This window comes from Mugil cephalus, chromosome 11 (genome assembly GCF_022458985.1).
Source record: "Mugil cephalus isolate CIBA_MC_2020 chromosome 11, CIBA_Mcephalus_1.1, whole genome shotgun sequence".
Classification (NCBI taxonomy): domain Eukaryota; kingdom Metazoa; phylum Chordata; class Actinopteri; order Mugiliformes; family Mugilidae; genus Mugil; species Mugil cephalus.
The window spans coordinates 26,123,963-26,143,849 of NC_061780.1; the positions used below are offsets into that span (position 1 = coordinate 26,123,963).

The following is a 19,887-nucleotide window of genomic DNA, read 5'->3' on the forward strand; positions in this document are numbered from 1 at the left end:
TTTAAACAGATTTTTAACCTAAATGCTCATTACGCACCAGACGCACTCCATTACATGTCAACGGGACACTGATGTAGTCCACTTTAAAGTACTTGTATCACAACAACCGCCCCTGTCAGTCAAACGCGTCCTGCTCCAATCACAGAGCTCCTTACTTCCTACTAGACTTTTATGTCCAATCACGGCCGGCCCTTCATCTCTCACTTCTCCCACCGAGGGGAGGAGACGCTGACCTTATTTGGCAGTTATGCCCGTATATGGAGCGCCGCCAGGGGTAGGGCAGCCGCCTGCGAGTGACACTTTCCCCAAATTGTAGCTTTGCCTCTCAGAGACGGGACGGACAGTCGAAGGGTGAAGCGACGCGTTCGAGCGGCGAAGGTTGTTCTGCGCGTAAACGGCCTCTGGCTGAGCTCGTCCAGAAAGAACCGAGGAGGATATTTCATGTGTATTGTTGCGTCGGGTCAGTAAATATCTGAGCGCGCACGGACGTCGCTGTCCAGATCCTCACCGCGGAGCGCAAGGAGAAGTGGAACCGGGGATTGCTTACTCTCCGGGGACTTGTGCTTGAAACCGCTCCCAGGAGCTCTGCCGGGACTAAACAAATGTTTCATCGACTGAAATGAACATGTGGTCAGTATTATAACCAATGCTGTAGCTGAAGAACCTATCCGGACTCAATCCATATGCGGTGTTGAAGAAAAGCGAAGAGTCGAGACGTTTTCTTTTTCTGTCATTTGTTTTTTTTTTTCGTTTTTTCCTGAAGTTCCAGAGACGAGCGAGCGTTTGATTGTGACAGCCTGACGCAGACTCAGCGGACTGACTTTCCCGGGAGGTTAACCTCTGAAGAACAACGTGTTTATGGATTGCTGCGCAGCGAGGAACACCGGGAGTTGTAGGCTACGCTCTTATGCGTCGATCATGTTGATACCTCGCTGTTTCTGTAAACTTTGATAGATGTTTACAGGAAGAATTTAGTCATATTAAAGAGAATTACGCTCAACTAAGCTCACACTGACCTCTGGGGAAAGTGGGAAGTGCCCTTTCGCCCTCCCTCATTCTTTTTTCCCTCCCAAGACGTCAGGACGGATCTTTATCACGCAGTCTGACTCTCCTTCTGTGATTTAAACAAAGACCAAGTGTTTGGGGGATAGCATGGCAATGGTAGTAAACCAGTGGCCAGAGAACATTTCTGCAGATCCGGGGTCTCAGCTCCAGATGTGCGGCCAGGAACCCGGCGGGGCACCGGGGACGCCCAACGGTTCCACCCCGGGGAACGACGCGCTTTCCGGAGACAAGATCCCCAACGTGGACTGCATGGTGTGTGGAGACAAGTCCAGTGGGAAGCATTACGGCCAGTTCACCTGCGAGGGCTGCAAAAGCTTCTTTAAACGCTCGGTGAGGCGGAACCTCACGTACACCTGCCGGGGGAACCGAGACTGTCCCATCGACCAACACCACCGGAACCAGTGTCAGTACTGCCGGCTGAAGAAGTGCCTCAAAGTCGGCATGAGGAGAGAAGGTAGGTCTGGATACTCAGTGGGTGTGTGATGGATGTCAGTCTGAGCGCGTGGCGTGTGACAGTTTCCAAAATGAATTTCTGTGCGTAAAGTTGTGCGCAAAGTAAAACGTCAATCTTAACAGGCCGCTAAGTCTGCAAGTGAGCCGTAAAAGGTTTTACTGTTTTTAAAACGAGGGACTGGCTCTTCACATCGTTTCCAGAGGCGTCTCACTATTAATACAGCTTTGCAACAAAGCGCAATGATAAAATATCTCATATGTACAAGATAACGTAAGGAAGCTCTTGACATAAACCGGTTTGTATTGGAAGCAGTTTCTTCACTGACAGACTGGCTCTGGCTGACAAGAAAACGTCTAATCCCAGTTTAAATAAGACACTGTCAGTTTGTATAATAGTTTATTATTTTACGCGTCAAAGGTAAAAAAAAAAAAAAAAAAAAAAAAATGAAATGTGTGCGTAAAACTTTAGCCTGAGGTGATGTTGTCGTGCTTGCGCCCTAAATGCTATTTGCTTCTCACATAGTGGCGGTTGTTATGGGTAAATAATCAGTCCCCACCTGCGGTGCACTATGCGTATTTCACATTCATTTACCAATTCATCTGAACCATTCATGCCGGTGCTCTGTGTTCTGTGAAATCCTTCCTTTGTCTCTGCCTTAATTGTGCTGTTTGCTCACCGACACCCCGAGCCGCCATAAGAGGATGCCGCTACATTTGTTGCATTGTGTTGGATTAACAACGGGTCAGTTGGTGGCGGATAGGCGCAGTGGAAACGTGTTGGTGAAGAGCGGGGCTCCCCTTATTAATTATCATTCAGCAGCGACACCCCATTCACGAGGCGGTGCGTGTTTAAAATGTGACCCAAGCTGAGCCCAAAAATCTCTCTCTCTGCTAACTGCTCTGCAGCTGCACGCAGGGGCTCCGTCCTCGTTCTTTTTTGTTTGTTTGTGCTGGGTTATGTATTTTGGGTAGGATTACGGGACTCCAGCCAAGCCATCAAAACATCAACGCTGCCTGATGCAGAGGGGGGACAGTTAACTGACCGAAGGGAGAACCTCTAGATGCATTTGATTATCTGTGTATTCTTGTTGGAAGAAACGCAAACGGAAGTATTTTACGCAAACGGTGCGCACAGCACCATCCCGGAGCAGGTGGGAGACCGACGTGTAAAGCCCCAAAACCCCGAGTGCTTCATGAAGGTATCAAACTTCAGTCTTTTCATTTCCCCTCTCAGAAAACAGAATCGGGTCAGCCGTAGTCAGTTCAGCTCAAGGACACTCGAGCAGTGGATGTTAAAGGACACAGTCTCCACAGCGCCCTTTGTTCTTTACCACAGCCAAAGAGTAAATACAGAGACGGTGGAAATACCCTCCTTCCTTTGAGCTGAGCTCAGATGATCCCTAAAGGGTTCCCGCGAGTCAACTCCTATGCCCCTCCAACCGCGTGCGTGTGCAGTGTACACATAGCCCTGTCCCATGTAAAGTACCCGCGAGGCTCCTTTCCGACTGAATGAACCCGAGGAGATCTGAACTCCTGACGCACGGCACAAAGTGTCAATCTGGCGACAACTAGTAAAATTAAAAAAATATTAAATTTAACCTAATTTAAAGGTGTAAAGATATAAAACTGAAAATATATCTGTACACATTTAAACACCAGAGATGTTTCAGCTAAACTCGTCTGAAGACAAAAGAACAGTTTCATAGTAACATTTGGTTCAAAGTCACTTTCAGGCCCGAAGGCTCCGATTTAACAGAAAGAAAAACGGTGTTTGTTTAAGACTTCAGAGCAAATAAGACTCATCTTTAAAAAAAAATCTACCTGTTTGTTTTTCTCCTGAAATTAAGTTAAATAAAATAAATTGAAAACTGTTTGGTTCCGCGAAATAAGACCAGATACTTTGAGCCTTGAGCTGGAGTAAATTCTTGGAAAGATCGCAGATGATCTTAAAAAGTTTTAAGCCAGAAATAATATCACAGGCTCGTTGACTCGATGGCTCCGGGTCTTTTTACTGCTGCTCTGTAGTTGTGCACTAAAAAGGCTCAAATGTGAAGCAGGTCAGTTTACAGAGGCTCCACTCCTCTGTTGGTGCATTTGAGGTCACTCGGATTAATCCGTGTCCTTAAATCCTCCTCTGTCGGCTGACTTCTGTTTATCATTTGTCTAGTTTTAACATTTTTGTTGCTGTTGCTGCAGTGTGAAGTCTGAGAATGAAACCGTGAGCAGGGATAGAGGAGATGATGATGAATTAATTATGAATAATGTGTATTTGCAATTTAAATGAGATAAATCAGATTGTTTTCAGCCCTTTATTTGATTGGTTTTAGAAAACACAAAAGAAAACTCTTATTTTTGAGTGAAAAGAACGTACGCTGGATCCCAGGATTCAAAGATTAGGGCTTAAAAGTGTGTGGAGTGTTAAAGCTGCTGCTGTCTCTCCAGGGGTCCTTCATAAGTCATGTTTTCTTTATTATTCAACAGGTTCACGTCAGGTTGCCGAGGGGAACACCAGCATTTAGTCTCAGTTATGACCCAGGTGAAATATTCAACGCTAACGTCTGTAGCTAAATTCAGAGAAACTCTCTCGACTGTCAACATTTAGTTTCGAAGGTTATTAATTATTTATTTAGAAGTCCTTTGACGTCTGTTTTTCTACAGGTAACCAGTCACCAGTGTTAACTGCTGAAGAAGTAAATTCAGTTTTAGACGTTGCAGAGGTTTCTAATATCACTATCGTCTCCGTTCACATTAAATGAATCCTGAGCTGCCTGACAGGACACGTTAAAACTCCAGAGCATCTTTTTGTTTTCCTGAAGGGGACGTTTGACCTCTTTCTGTGTCGAATCTAATATCATTCGTCTCGGGCCGGAGCACCTTCCAGCAGCACGCTGGCTCCGGTGGAATAAAACCTCTAAAACCTTGGCAGCCTTCGGAGTCATTGTCTCACCATGCAGCTACACGGGACCTCCGCTTGTTCCAGGCTGACTGAGGCAAACAGAATCGGGCCTGACAGCTGCTTGGAACCGCAGTGAATGTTTTAATTTTCGGAAACGTGAAGCGAGGACAAGTCCTCAGCTTAATGCACAGCGATAGGCTCATCTGGTCCGCTGTAGGTGGGCGTCCCGGATCAGCTGCAGACAAACACATTTAGTAGAATTAGTGGAGTGTAGTTAAAGTAAATAGACTAAACATCCATTTATAGCGTTTGGAGGAATCGGAACGCAGGAGGGAAAAGCTGCTGCCTCCTCCTCCTCCTCCTCCTCCTCCTCCTCCTCCTTCTCTGACCCATATTGCACTTTGACAATACACCAACAGCAACAGAAAATATAGGTCAACCAAAACTAAAACATTAATAACAGACAGGCTGAAGTCAAAGTCCAAATGTGTGAAGCGTCTGGGGCCCCTCCGGTGAGTAAATACTCCACAGCAGCGCTAGTGTGCACTGACTAATCCATACTCGGCTGTGAGCTTGTAGCAGCAGGCGGTTTAACACCAGAAACACGGCGGTTTGGCCCCAGTTCGCCTCAGAGAAAACCTTCACTTATCTCAGTAATTTGGCTATTGACAAATTCAAATACTTAACCCCTGTCACCGCACTGAGTCATTATCAGAGGGCTCTCAGAGGAAAATAGCTCCCATTGACACATCGCTCACTTAAAGCGACACACAGAAGCTTTTGAATATAAATGTGTTCTTTTTTTCCTGGTGACTTTAAGCAGCTTTTTTCTTTTTTTCTTTCTTGTTTTTATTTTTGTGCGTCAGTGACATTTAAATTCCCACAAGGCTTCTCCTTCAACACTTTTGTTTTCTGTCTGGAGTGGGACTGAAGGGAAGGCAGGGCGCATTTATATTTTAGGAATTTAGCTGATGATCTTATTCATGCTCACTGGGTACGAGTGTGGTCGGGCTATTTATGGAATCACAAGGAGAAGATGCAGAGGAAGCCCTGAAGTCACGGCCTGGACCTGGCTGGGATGAGTGAGGAGGCGAAGGAGTTGGTGTAAATAAGGATAACGTGGATCAGACTGAATTGGGTTCACTAATTAATTCAGGAACTGACTCATCAAAGTCTGAGACAGAGACCGAGACTGAGTCGTCTGAGGTGACTGCAGCCACGCAGCAGAGCTTCCAAACTTCCTCACGCTAATCTCCCTCCCGTGCCCTCCCTCCTCTGTCTGCCTCTGTCTGTGTCACTGCCTCCCTCCTCGCTCTCCTGCACTGCCTCCGGTTTTCTCCTGCTCTCTCGGTCTGTTGTGTCTCTCACGTTTCGCAGCGTACGTCTGCTCTTTCAGATCGTGACAGACGCCCGAGTCAGTTCTCCTTCAGGTGGTTCATTCACAGTGAGAAAGTTTTTTTCCTCTTTGTTTCAGTCCAACCGACCTCAAAAAGATTCGATGTTGTCGTCGTAAACAAGATGCACACAACTGAATTTCCTCCGAGGCGTATTTAAACCTATGACCTCCTTTGTGCATCTTAAAGATCCTGCAAAACACAAGACGCGTTATCTCCTTTTAAAGTTGCCGTGGAAAGACTGTAACCCGAGCAGCTTCCTCTGCTCTGCTAACTTTGCCCCTTTTGTTGAGGTTTAACGTCCATTTAAGTGGATGCTGATATCCTCTAATCAGAATGAAAATGCCTCCTCGCTCAGGACACACTGGTCGGATCAGAAGGAGTTTGAATCAGATGTAGAGGTGCGAGTGTGAACTCCGGTTAGTGGAATAAATCCGTTCTCTCTGAGCATGTTTGCTCCACACAGGGTAAAGATCAGGTGAGGAGTTTCCACATGGAGGTGGAAAAACAAGCTGTTGTTCAAACAAAGAAGTGTTTGAAAAGATGAACCAAGCTGGAATCCAACGCTGGAGACGTCTTAGTTCATCTTCTTCCACTCTAGACGCTCTGGGCTGGAGATAAAGTCGGTCTCTGGTTATATTCTCAGCAGAAACTCTTTGGGATTAAAGTTCTACAGTGATTAATAATTATCTGAGGCACCTAAACACATCAAATGTTAAGTTGCATGAAAACCTAAAAAAGTTGATTACTTAATCTGGCAGCAGGAAAATAACCAGGAGAAGAAGAAGAGCAACACAATGAGTTACTAGTGGGTATTAGCAAGGACTTCACAATACGTTTCGCGATATTTGATAATTCATTGGACAAACTGAGTCAAAAAACAATATTAATCCAAATGTTTTCTAATTTATTGCACTTGTACAGAAAAAGTGTTGGTGCAGGTGAGGAGGCTGTTCATGGGCCAGAAACATGACTTTTACTTTTTCTTTTAAAACTGATATTAAGACATTCCAAAAAATCTGTATCGTATCAGAAGAAAAAGTATCGCGATATATCGCCATGTTGATGAGTTACCACATTAATAATAGTAAATAAAACAGTCAGCTCGACTCTAATTCTCACAAACATTTCCACTCTGCTCTGATTCTCATTGACCTGTGAGTCAAAGTTCAGGGCTGAACTGAGACAGGGACAATCCCCGGAGGTGTCAGATAGCTGCCTATCCTAAAGCAGATCAAATCATCAGACACCTTATCAGAGGTTCAGCTCCTTTTAGCTTTACCACCACATGTTGTACCGCGTATTTTTCTCCCTCCAGCTCAAACCCTGCGGGATGATACGTTTGTTCTCCCGCGGAAGCTTTCCGAAATGGCAAAAGCTACTTATTAAACGCTGCTGTTAAGACGGAGCCAAATCCATAATGCGTCTGCGGCGCCCCGGCACCGTGACCTTTTAGTCCAAATGTTGATAGGCCTTAATTGTATTTAGCTGCTGTAATTCCACTAACAGTCTGACCCAGAGGCTAATCCAGGACGGGCGGGCGGGCGGGCGGGCGGGCGGGCAGCGAACCGTGCACGCTGCCAGCTGCCATTTGCTGAAGTGGCATTTTGAAAAGAGTCACAGCTGAAATGTCCCGTGGTACCTCGGCTCGCTTGCTCTTTCCTCCTCTCCCTCAGCTTTTTTTGTGCCCTCGTTCCGTGCCCTACCTACGCAGGATGCTCTGCTCTTTTTCTTCAGGTTTTAACTGAGAATCATTTCGTTTGAGAGGAAATAACCGTGAATATCTTGTGAGCTCTGCAGCCTTTTGGTTGCATTAAGCTGTTGCCACAGTGCACCAATTAAAAAGCTGCAATCAGATTATAGCAGACGCCCAAATCTGACTTTACCCCCCCGCCCCCGCCCCCCCTTTCACTCTCTGTCTCTGACCCTAGTTTCTCTTTTTCTTGTCCTCAGGCGCTTTCTATCTTGTGTAATTTCTTTCCTCTGTACGTCAAGACATCTCATCTCTCTGTCTGCACCCTCGCCTCTCTCCCGGACCCCCCCTCCCCCCCTCCCCTCCCTGCCCCTTTCATTTCTGTCTGTTGTGCTCGTCGGCCTCGTCGGGCTGGCTGTGGGCGAGGAGAAACAAGAGAGCGATGTGTTGCAGTCAGACGTACTCAAGTGCTCTGCCTCTCAGGCACGAGTGACCCCCACAACGAGGCTTTTGAAAAGTCAAGTGGATCAAGTAGATGCGCCAGCGTCTGCAGGATTAACAACTAATCAATATAAGAGCAGATTAATCGCTGGGAATTCGCGGCAGGAGGAGGAGGAGGAGGAGGAGGAGCGAGGTCCAAACAGAGCGTGCATGGATTTTTTATTTTTGGGTGAGTTGTGAAGCTCAGAAGTGGCCCTCGCCCCTGTACAAGATATTTTTTAGATGAAACCAGGACAGTAGTGACAGTTTCAGGTCAGGAAGTGCTCTTTTCAAGACTGTCCTCCCAAGAAAGAAGTTGCCAGAATGAGTTATTTCTGAGGTGACATCTGTTTAATTGAGAAAGAAAAAGCTGCGCCGCAGCAAATAGTGACAGTTGAGAGAAAAACTAGGAAGTCAGGTGACGTCTCATTTCCTGTGATGAATTTTTTTTATTGGAACCACAGAGGTTTTCTGACATTAACTGAGGTGTTTCGTGTGATTTTTAAATGTGATTTTCATCTAAAAGTTAAACACCTTAGAGCCTGATTCAAACCTGCGCCACAGTAACGTCTGGAGGACTGAAACATATCTGAGCAGGTAAATCTTTGTGGAAACGGTGCTTTACTTTCACCCCCACCGCTCAGATCGTGTGTTTTATGTTCCCCTGTTTGTAGAATCCTGCAGCGACCGTCACACGCGGCTAATCTGACAGCCGTCCTTCGCCGAGCGGGACGGGACGGGACGAGGAATGTCCCGTTGTGCAACATTTTGTCTTTTGTGACAGGCGGCACCTCTCGGCGTCTCGCTGTTTGCCGAAGGAGACCACATTCTTAGAGCCGAGAGCGCGGGTTGACACAAGCACACAGGGAAATCTGCCTCTCTGAGGTCAACACCTTTTGTGTGGAGGTATTTTTTTCCTCCTCTCCGTGCACGATGGACACGATGGAATTAGAGGCATTTTTATAACGATTTGACCTCTCGTTTTTTTTTTTCCTGACGCGATCAATTGACACAGCTGCCGTGCGTTGAAGTGACATTTTTTCCAGACCCCCTTTTCTTTGAGCCGTCTCCCTCCACCTGTCTCTTTATGTAAACCACAGCTCTCTATCTGCAGCCTCATCTCAAACACATTGAACTCTGCACCTTTCCTCCCCCCCTCCCTCCCCCTCCGCTCCCCCCCGACTTTGCCCTCAATCTCCCCTTCCCTCAACTTATCACCTCTCACTCTCTCCTTCTTCGCCTTATCTCGCCATTTCAGCCTTTTACCTCGTTTCTTTTCTCTTTTTTTTTTCTCGCTCCCTCTCCTCACATGTGGCCTCCCTGTCTTTGCATTTTCATGGCCTCCCTGCTCTGGCTCACGGCTCTGTGTAACAGTAGATGGAGTTATTAGTCAGACAGTGGGGTTGACTGAACAGGTGTTTTCCAAATGGGCCTTTGAGCTCTCGCCGCATCATCATCGCTCGGCACTCGAGGGGGTTGGGGGGGGGGTTTTGTCTGAGTGTGTGCGTGAGCTTGGCCTCTGCGTGCCCTTTTCGCCTGGGGCTAAGCCATTTGCCAGTGCAGGGGCGGGCGGGGAGTGGCGGGGGCGGAGGCGGGGGCAGGGGGGGTGTTGCTGTATGTATTCATGTGTGGTGTGTGTATGCATAACATATGTAGGTGTGAAGCGGTGTTATGTCTTTACCAGCTGCTGCTTGTCATTACTCATTGATGCACAGCAACAGTGGCGGGCGGCCTTGGCCTGGAATCTGGGAGAAAGGGTCGGAGAGAGACACGAGACGTTCCACACGTCCACGTTCGTCTCTTTCTCCAGCGGGAGTTTGTTTTGCGTGTGAAACTCCGCGTTGTGCGTTTAGATCATAATAAAATAAAAACGTTTCGTCTGTCTCACCTGCGTCTGTGTTTTCTAACAGCAGTACAACGAGGACGCACATCGAACTCCCAGAGCAGCCCGGGCCAGTACCTGACCAACGGCACCGACCCCTACAACGGCCAGCCCTACCTGTCCGGCTTCATTTCCCTGCTGCTGCGCGCCGAGCCCTACCCCACGTCCCGCTACGGCGCCCAGTGCATGCAGGGCAACAACCTGATGGGCATCGAGAACATCTGCGAGCTGGCGGCCCGGCTGCTGTTCAGCGCCGTGGAGTGGGCCAAGAACATCCCCTTCTTCCCCGACCTGCAGCTCATGGATCAGGTGAGTCCTCGACCACGGACACTTCCTCCTCTTTATGCTGAGCTGAGTCAGAGAAGCAACTCGTTTCATGTCTGTGTCTCCAAGTGTAGACTCTAGGAAATGAAAGTAAATATGTGACATTCAAGTCATTAAATAATGGAAGAAAACACTGTTTGCTTAATAAATCATTCAATAATATATGATAATAAATCATCATATATCATCTAAATATTCACCTTTAGCGAACGCACTCATCACAAACATCTCGACATGTATCTGCACCAGCTCATTAACATATAATTAATGTCAGTGCATCAGTTTATTCTTGTATCACTGGTTCTATACTTTCAATAAACTCCCAATTTTTAGTCCGTAATTAAAAGGTTCCAGTGTGTATTTTACCAAGATTATTAATGAACCGTACAACGCACACAGTATTTATCTGTATTTTAAGTCGACAGCGAACGCTTCGCAGGTCGACTTTGGTTCGTGCTCAGAGAGAATGTTTTAAGTTCCGTTTCTGAAATAAATGAAAGAGGCCGAACTGGACGTGCAGTCGTTTGCATTGACTCTGCATTGATAATAGTACGATCACATTCTGTGATCTGCGATGGTGGTTTGGATTAAAATACACTCAAGTGCCACTTCATTAGGTACGCTAGTGAATGCATTCATTAAATCCTCTATTGCTACTTTACTGCACTAGAAACTGAGTCAGAAAGGTTGTGATTCACCTGGAGGATGAATGATTACGATTTAAAATCTAATTGTTTTTATGTTTATATATTACACGTAAAACACTGTAGTGACATTTTTCTTGCTGATCTGAGTAATTAAGTAATTTAAGGGACATTTTTGCCTTTTACATCATGTGTGAAAGAATCTTTACTGCTCGTATCACGTAACATAATTAAATATGGTTATGATGACTGATGCACAGTGTAGTGACACATAAAGACACCAAAACGTTTTGTCTGAGCGTTTACAAAAAGATGCAAAGCTGCTCAAATATTCACCCGCATGCCAGTTCATTAGGTACACCAGGAAAATTACCATAAATAAATTTGTACTATCATGGATAATTTGTATCGTTAATTGTTATTTTCAAAATCTAGTTACACTGTATCAGCTCACTTTTATATATCAGTATTCATTTGTGCGCTGCTGTGTGCTTTAACTTGTATATATACTGTATTTTTTATCTTTCGCTATAACTTTTCTCAGCTTCATGGCTAAACTACATTTTGTTGTTTTTTTCTGGACAGTAACAATAAAATGATTCACTCTGAAATAACAGGAACATGTTTGGTAAAACACGATACAAGTTAATAGCAGCACAAACCACAGAGTCCAAAATAAATAACATAACCTGCACGATTTGTGCTCTTATATCAGAATGCAGATATTTTCATGAGTACCTAATGAACTGGCAAGAATTAATGTTGATATCTGGTTACTAGAGGATTCTCGTTAATGTTAGCTGACGTCTGCTGGTTTAAAACTACAAACACCTGAGGTATTTTTATTTTAAAGGATTTATATTTATTTTGCAAAGTCCAAAGACTTTTTTTATATTTTATGACTTGATGCGTCAGGAAAATAAAAAAACCCCAAAGTCGTAGCGGTCGTGTGTGAGTTTGTCGTGTCCTAATCCTAATCCTCCTGTGTTCTAGGTGGCGTTGCTGCGCATGTCGTGGAGCGAGCTCTTCGTCCTGAACGCCGCCCAGTGCTCCATGCCGCTCCACGTCGCCCCCCTGCTGGCGGCGGCCGGCCTGCACGCCTCGCCCATGTCGGCGGAGCGCGTTGTGGCCTTCATGGACCACATCCGAGTCTTCCAGGAGCAGGTGGAGAAGCTGAAGGCCCTGCAGGTCGACACGGCCGAGTACTCCTGCCTCAAGTCCATCGTGCTCTTCACATCCGGTGAGTGTGAACGAAACGTGCGTGATAAAGAAAACAGAAACTAAGATGATGTTCATCACTCAGATATGATTCAAATATTTATACACCTTCTAATATCACTGCTCAAAATCTCAAAAAAGTCATGGACGCTGAGAAAATGAAGCATAAATTCAGTCAGAGCGACTGAGGGGAAAAGTTAGAAAAGAACAAGTTTGACAGATTAGAGAAATGAAATGAGAAGCAGATCCCGACCCAGAGCAGAAAACAGGAAGTAAATACGTCCTTTCACTTGTTTGGGCCACGACACAAAGTCTCAGCGGATTAAAGAGTCTGTTGTCAACCACACAACCACCTCTCTCCTGTGAGTAACCGTATCTCTGGGACAGAGACGCAGGGATTATCATGTGGCTTATCAGGCCGACTCCTGTGGCCACATGAAAAGCCTGTTAATTGGTTTATTCATGTGAACAGGAACACTTAAGCACAAGGTCTAGTGTAAACAGCTCATCATGCATTAACGAAGGAAAAGTCCAGCTAATAATATGATTACCTGTTTCACCGCAGCATGCATTACGGTAAATATACAGCACATTATAATCACGTTAAATTATTCAGAAACAACCTTCAAATCCTTCCACCTGTTTGAGAACGTACTCGTAAATGTGCAAAATAAAGGACGAGTTAGGTCTAAATCACTGTGAAGGTTTTTCCATGTGATCAATCTGGAGAAATAAAAATACTGAACTGCTTTATTCATGGTAGGAATTCAGGAATTAAACATTCAAAAATGAGCTGGTCGTTCTACAAAAAGGCAGCAAATTCCTCATGAATTATAAATTCCCACGGGTTTAATGCTAACCTCTCCACCTCCCCGTGGCCTGACCGCGATCCGACCTCTGACGCTGCAGTGGCGGCCGTCCGTCCGTCCGTCTCATCGGCTCCGTGCGTAAAAAGCTGCTACAGTCTGCAGCTTCTGTGAATTCGGATGTAATTTGATCACTCTGTGCATACGGGAAAAAGGAAGCTACTGACCCCGCGAGCTGCTCCGAGGGTCACGTAAACCTCTTTCCATCCGCCGGGGTTAATCCAGCTTTATCTTTGTAGTTTAATGTCTCTGGCATTTTGTGGAAAGCGAACGATTCCTGAGAAACGTGGTTTAGAAACAGAAACAGAAATAGATGCACATATATATATAAACACACACACACTACAGGCCAGAAGTTTGGAAGCAACTTCAAGTTTCTGTTTCCGATGACTTCCTTAAAAACCAGCATGAGTTCTGTGTATTATGGGATGGATTTACTACAAAGGAGGTGATCTCTATTTATTCAGGTGATTTTAAACAACCGCTCCTGGTTCTCTACCTCTGGACGATCGTACGAAAGAGACGACTACACATTATAAAAGCTGTACATTTAAACATATCAGGTAAATTTAAACACAAAACCTCAGCTTCTATAAGAATTAAAGAAATATAATGAGATGTGAGAAAACCCACAGTGACTTTAAAGCTAGAAGAAGTCAAACTTTATTGTCATTAAGTTGCACGTACAGCAGCAGTGCATGAAAAATGAACGTTAGAGGATTAAAAGAAAAATACAGACAAAAGCAGAAGAAATGACCTTACACAGCGTCTTCTAATGTCCACGTTTAGTCTAATTATATCAAGATGTTTCTACTGTTCCGTTCACGTCCTCGCGTTGTGTCGGAGAAGCGTTGCCCACAGAGCGACAGGCGAGATGAAATCTAAATAAAAGGAGACGGCCTTTGTTTGGACGGAGCCTGCACACAAACCCTGTTGAGGTTTATCCCGACAGTCACTGGGCTCCAGCGCCAGCCAAAATACTGTCACATCTGGGACGCCTCAGCGTGAGATCATGCTCCGTGACTCGCGGGGAAACGGATGGTGAAGAACGTTGGGACGTTCCGCTCTCTTCCGTGTTTTTATTGTAATTATTTCTTTCTCCCGTGCATGTGGGTGGCGGTGGATCCACCTCAGCCCTCCTCTCCTCTCCCCCCCCCGCTTTCATCGGGGCCATCTCCTTCACGATCACATCTATTATTGAAGCCAGTCATCCACCCCTCCTCCTTCCCTACTACACCCGCCTCCCCCCCCCACCCCGAAAACCCCGACTCCAAGCCCAGCCCGAGCCCCAGGACCCCTGCCCCCACCAGAGGAGCTGAATTATGTATGCTGCGTTTCAGTGAGAAGGAGGATTCGCCATGACCTACATAACCCCTGTAGCCCTGAGCATCCCATGTGACTTCCCTGTATGGGCATATGCACATGTACACACATTAAAGAACTGCACTCTTGCCAACCCCCCCCCCCCCCCCCCCCCCCCCCTTCCCTCCCCACCTCCAAAGACAATAGCTTTGTAAAAACATGCAGACTTGAAGACTTTAACTCGTTCCACAGACCTGTTAATAGACCTGACTCGTGCAGACCTGGGGAGGGCGACCTAACAAGCACAGACAAACACCAATTGTCCCTCACCTCCCTCTGAGTCCGCTCCTGTCGCGCCCCCCCCCCCTCCTCCCGCCCCGTGAAGCCCAGTCCCATCAAGCCACATCAGGGCGCGGGCATCTCAGTGCTGCCACCCCGGTCCCTCGCCCCCGCTGACCCGGTGTGTGCCCAGGGTTGAGACAAAAGAGCGCGGCGCTTGGCGTGGACGGTCGCCCGCAGAGCTGTCGCTTCGGCACGCGACGTGGTTCCAGTCACACGGACAGATTCGCTAATCCCGCGCAGGCAGCGGCCGCCTTGTCACGCAGGACCCAAGATGGCGACAAGGCGCGGGAAATACGGCCAAAGAGGGAGCAGTTAACTCATACCACAGCGACAAGAGCACCGTCCTCTGGAGGCGGGGAGGGTTTGACGTGCTTTTTTGAAATATGAGGGAAATTAAATTTTTTTTTTTGATCTGAGGCCCTGGAGGGGCTGAGGTTTCCACAGGGGGACGGATCAAAGTGTGAGAGGACAAAGGGGACCTATGATGCAAGGTGACAGGTTAAGACGTTCAAACAAAGAAAAAAAGAAATGAGCTGGAGAATAAATTGGCCTCATCGAAAAACCTGCAGACGCGGGTTCAGTCAGGGGCCAGAGTCGGAGAGCGCTCCCTCTGGATGTACAGTACGAAGCGGCGAAGTACAGTAAAACGTGTCTTTGTTTGGAGTTCACACATCTCTGACCTCCTTCTCTAAATCCCCCGTGTTCTCTCCTCCACACTGGATGTGTGAAAAGTATCGCGCGCGGTGTTACACACTCTCTCCTGCCAAGGCGGGGGCCAGCGGGGGGGGGGGCATGAGGAGGTGGGAGGCAGAACATGACCTCCAGCTGAGGGGAAAGCGAACGCTGTAGTGAACACAGACTACAGGGGTGAAGGAGATGCATATCTCTGCATTGATGCTCTGACTGGAGGAGGAAGGAAACGAAGGAAAGATGTTCACCTTAAAAAACTAAAAACAAAAAGATTTTATTGTTTCCTTTGAAAAAAAAAACGAAGCTTCAGTTACTGGACCGGGTAAAATTCCAGCTGGTGCAGAAGAAAAATAAATCCTGAGGGTTTGTTATTTTTCTCCTGCAGCGTCGTAGAGGAGGACAGTGGAAGGATACGTTCACAGATATTTCTAAAAACCTCTCAGATATCTGAAGCTAAAACAAGCTCTGATGAGGTGTTCTTTTAGATGTGTGGATAAGGCTGTGGTGGAACATCGGCTTAAACCAAATACTGGCATTTTTTTTCGTTATGATGTGAATTTTTAATTTACTGGCATATTTGATGCACAGTACACGCTCTCAGTGTAGCTTCATCACTGTGACGTGTGGTGAAGGTGGAAAAGTCAGAAAAATGAAAAAGGAGCAGAACCTGAGAAGACATGAAGAAGGTCCCGGTTTTTTCTTTTTTAGGGTGAACACATGTCCCCGATTCCTGGGGACAGTCCCCGTTATGGACGACCTGTCCCCTGGCTAATACTGCCCCTGAAAATGTCCCCAATTTTAGCTTTTTATGGATTTTTATGAAAAACATGTTGCACACAGACTACAGTTATTACGGTAGATGGTAATTACAGACAGAGCAGTTTAAATATGATTAAATATGAATAAATATGTCAAAATAAATGAAACCGGAAATTGTCCCTGTTTCTTAATTTCATCTCGAAACATTTAATTCTTTTATTTTTATATCTCAGCTGTAAATGTCTCCAGATTCCCACATTCAGTATTCAACAATATTTACTCATCATCACAGTAAAACTGTCCATCCTTAGTTAATCTACTGCATTAATTCCTCTCTTGTGAACATGTGATTATGCATGAAAAAAAAAATACTGTGATGTACATTTTTGGTCATAGGTATTGTTTTAAAAGTTTATCAAAAAAGTGCAAGTTTCTTGGCATTTCCACCGTCACTGGAGATGATGCAGGGGGTCATGTGACCAGTTCATTTGAAGCCCATTTAAGAGAATTATGGGATTTTACATAAAAATGAGACTTTACCAGAGTTACAGCTCATTTGCAAAACACCTTTCAATGGAAACACATCGAAGTTTCGGAAATAAGGCTTTTATTTTGTTAAAAGCTGTAATAAAACACAGCTAATGAATTTCTGGGTTGAGCTGCTATCACCTAATCTTGACTGATCCTGACACCGTCTCCTTCCTCCCTCTAGATGCCATGGGCTTGTCAGACGTGGCCCACGTGGAGAGCATCCAGGAGAAGTCGCAGTGCGCCCTGGAGGAGTACGTGAGGAACCAGTACCCCAGCCAGCCCAACCGCTTCGGCCGCCTCCTCCTGCGCCTGCCCTCCCTGCGCATCGTCTCCTCCCCGGTCATCGAGCAGCTGTTCTTCGTGCGCCTGGTGGGGAAGACGCCCATCGAGACGCTGCTCCGCGACATGCTGCTGTCGGGCTCCAGCTACAACTGGCCCTACATGCCCACGGTGCAGCGCGAGAGGCCCATCTCCCTCCACTACAACGAGAACGGGCCCTGAAGAGGAGGCGGCCGACGACGACCGAGGAGGAGGAGGAGGAAGAGGAGCTGCAGGCTGAAAAGTTCAGGGCTGAACGTTGAACTGGTCCCGTCCTCCACTCCCCCCCCCCTCTCCCCCGTCAACCTCTCAGCCGTCACCATTCCGCTCTTAAGACTGACAACAAGATACGTCCCGGTTACACAAGCCAGCCAATCAGTTCACAGTTGCCGTTCCCAGAGACTCGGTGGCCCGCGTGCAGCCCCTCAGAACTTTGAGGTGAGGCGTTGAGATGGACAGGTTGGTTGAATGGGTTATTGCGCAGTTCACCAGCAGGTCTGTTGGACTACCTTCAGATGTCAAAACGTTTCGGTGCTGAGCCGCCGCCGCCGCCGCCGCCGGAGGCCGTGGTGAATCCAGACTCTACGTGGAGCCAAGAGAGCACAAGGCCTGCTGTATATTCACCGACTATTTTTTTTTTGAAAAGAAAACCAGAAGCCATTAAGAAAAAAAAAAAAAAAAGATAAAAAAAGACAAATGCCAAAATGTCTTTTGCAGAGGACGTGTTTTATTGTGTGTGTTTGTATTAGCACTGTTTATATGGAGAGAGGAAAAAAAAAAAAGATGATGATTGTGTCCATATGTACAGTTTATCATTGATTCATAGGCATCTACGGCTTATTAGGGTTCAGTGGGAGAAGCTCAGGTTCAGAGGGAGGGAACACGCTCACACAACGACAACAAGACAAACCCAGCAAACTTTACACTTATCAGCGTCGAGCTGTGCCAAAGCTGAGACATGCAAACTCTTTGGAATATTTTTTTTTTTTTTTGTGGTAGTGTTGCTGATGAAAATTGAAACATTTGGTCGTTGATAATAATTTTTTTCGGGGTCTCAGGGGGGAGGTTTATAAGAGAAGGAGGTTTGTAAAAAAAATAAATAAAAATAATAATAATAATAATGAAATAAATACAAATTTAAAGTTTAGGCACTTGCTTTGTAAACTAGTCCGAACCTACACTTATTCACTCCCGTCAAATCACAGCACTGATAGAGAACCAACATTTCTACTTATTATAAAAGACCCGTCGTCATAACTCCCTCCTCGGTGTTATCACAGGAGCTCATCCTCTTTCTTTTTCTCTAGTATCAATTGGCAATATTTGACCTTTTAGGGTGGGGGGGGTGGGGCAGGGTGGGAGTGGGCTGGGGCGGGCGGCGGGGAAAACTTTACAAAACTAGCTGTACTTGCCTTAGAACAAAGATTTTGTCACTGAGCATTTATCTTATGACTGTGCCATAATCTCTCGTTACCTGTTATAACAGGTATATTATGTCCCGTCGGCGTGGAAACGAGCTCGGGTGACGTCTGAGGTGTAACGTGAGCGGAGGAGTCACTGGAAGGCGGCGAGGAAAAGGTTTTTAAAATGAGAAGAGTCATGGGCACTTTCGAAATTTTCGACGTCACACGAGTTCTTTTCCACCGGTGATGATTCTGTCACGTGGGGAAAGAAAAAGAAAAACCCTCAACTCGTGTCATTTGAGCTTATCGTACCGATACCATAGAGTAATGTATCACTAACCTCTGAAAACCTCAGTCTATGTTACAATATTATACCCATTGGAATTATGACTGTGACTTAGTTTAGGACTATTTTAAGTTTTTATTTTATTTTATTTTTTTTTTGTTTTCTTCCCCTTAGAGGAAGTGCGTTCGTTTGACTTCCTGTCTCACGTTTCTAACATGGCGCCGTGGTACCGGCATCAAGCTCTGGTATCGTTAAAGCCATCCTGGTCCTTTAGGAAGCTGTCTGTTGGTTAAAGAAATAAAAAAATACATAAATCACAGAAAGTTTCTACGAGTTTGTTTTTATCCCCTCGACTTTTGCTTGGAAATGTGGATTTATGGAAATAAAACTTGTTTTGTTCACACTGAGTTTTCTCCTGTCGTGATGTGATTAACCTCAGAAAATGGAGTCTGATCATCGTGTCCAACCACAAAGTGCAAAAATGAAAAAAAAAAAAATACAGGAAGCTGAGCTATAGATTTAAAAGAAGATGGGTTGAAATTAAAGCAGCACAGATGTCCAGACTTTTAATCTCTAGATTATTTCAAAAACCACTGGATTCAACACCAACCAGAGCACAATTTGATAGAGTGTCGCCAAAGAGGTTTATTCCCATTTTAAAGGTTTAATTTCAAACTTCATGGGGTTTCTTTTTCCTTCTGTTGGGAAATCCTGCAAACCCCGTAAACTAAGCCAGTAACAGATTATTTCTGTTATTGTCAAAGTGTTTAGAACAAAGGGGACGGCCCTAAAAGCGCTGGAGACACGGGAGAATAATTGAATTTAACCTCCTGAGACCCTGCGTCCTCATATGGGGAGATTAAGTTTTATTGTGCAGCTTATTCGGCTTCATTTAAATTTTTATCCTCATAATTAGATTCTAGTTGGTGTACAAACACGATAGCGTTCGTTTCAGTGGATTCATTCTGCAGCCGATCACGTAAAAAAAGAGCAAAAATGTGCAAAATCTCATCGAATTTTACAGTTGAAACTTGTTTATTTATGTTTATTAATTTTTCTAGTTTAATATAACACGCAAACGTAACAAATTCCATCATCAGTAACGAGCTATAACTTCACTAATTACTGGAGAGTCATTATTTGCACTTCTGTTGTTGCACAATGTTCAGTTTTTATTTTTTTACATAGTCGTGACTTTATCATATTAAACACTGAAATAATCCCCATGTCCACATATAGGGACATGGGGATTATTATATCTACCGTGTTAATCTGGAATCTGACAAAAGTTCCAACGAAAGGAAAGGAAACTATGACTAGGCCCCCCCCAGAAAAAATAAA

At 45.5% G+C, this 19,887-nt stretch overlaps 1 protein-coding gene across 2 annotated transcripts; it reads left to right on the plus strand.

Moving 5' to 3' along the window:
- Positions 1-303: 303 nt before the first annotated feature.
- Positions 304-17,976, plus strand: nr2f5 (nuclear receptor subfamily 2, group F, member 5). 2 transcript variants are annotated; one of them, XM_047599762.1, is made up of 4 exons: positions 304-1,519; positions 9,895-10,172; positions 11,825-12,071; positions 16,721-17,976. In XM_047599762.1, the coding sequence occupies exons 1-4, from the start codon at positions 1,153-1,155 to the stop codon at positions 17,038-17,040; spliced, it is 1,212 nt and encodes a 403-aa protein (XP_047455718.1). In that variant the 5' UTR covers positions 304-1,152; the 3' UTR covers positions 17,041-17,976. The 2 variants fall into 2 exon arrangements, with proteins under 2 accessions (XP_047455718.1, XP_047455717.1); XM_047599761.1 differs by having other exon boundaries at positions 305-1,519; positions 9,892-10,172.
- Positions 17,977-19,887: the final 1,911 nt, after the last annotated feature.

Excerpts from the sequence above, each read along its gene's own strand:
- nr2f5 (XM_047599761.1), top strand. The coding sequence starts at position 1,153 with ATGGCAATGGTAGTAAACCAGTGGCCAGAGAACATTTCTGCAGATCCG. Across the intron at positions 1,520-9,891 it reads AGTCGGCATGAGGAGAGAAG|CAGTACAACGAGGACGCACA; the intron begins GTAGGTCTGGAT and ends GTTTTCTAACAG. Across the intron at positions 10,173-11,824 it reads ACCTGCAGCTCATGGATCAG|GTGGCGTTGCTGCGCATGTC; the intron begins GTGAGTCCTCGA and ends CCTGTGTTCTAG.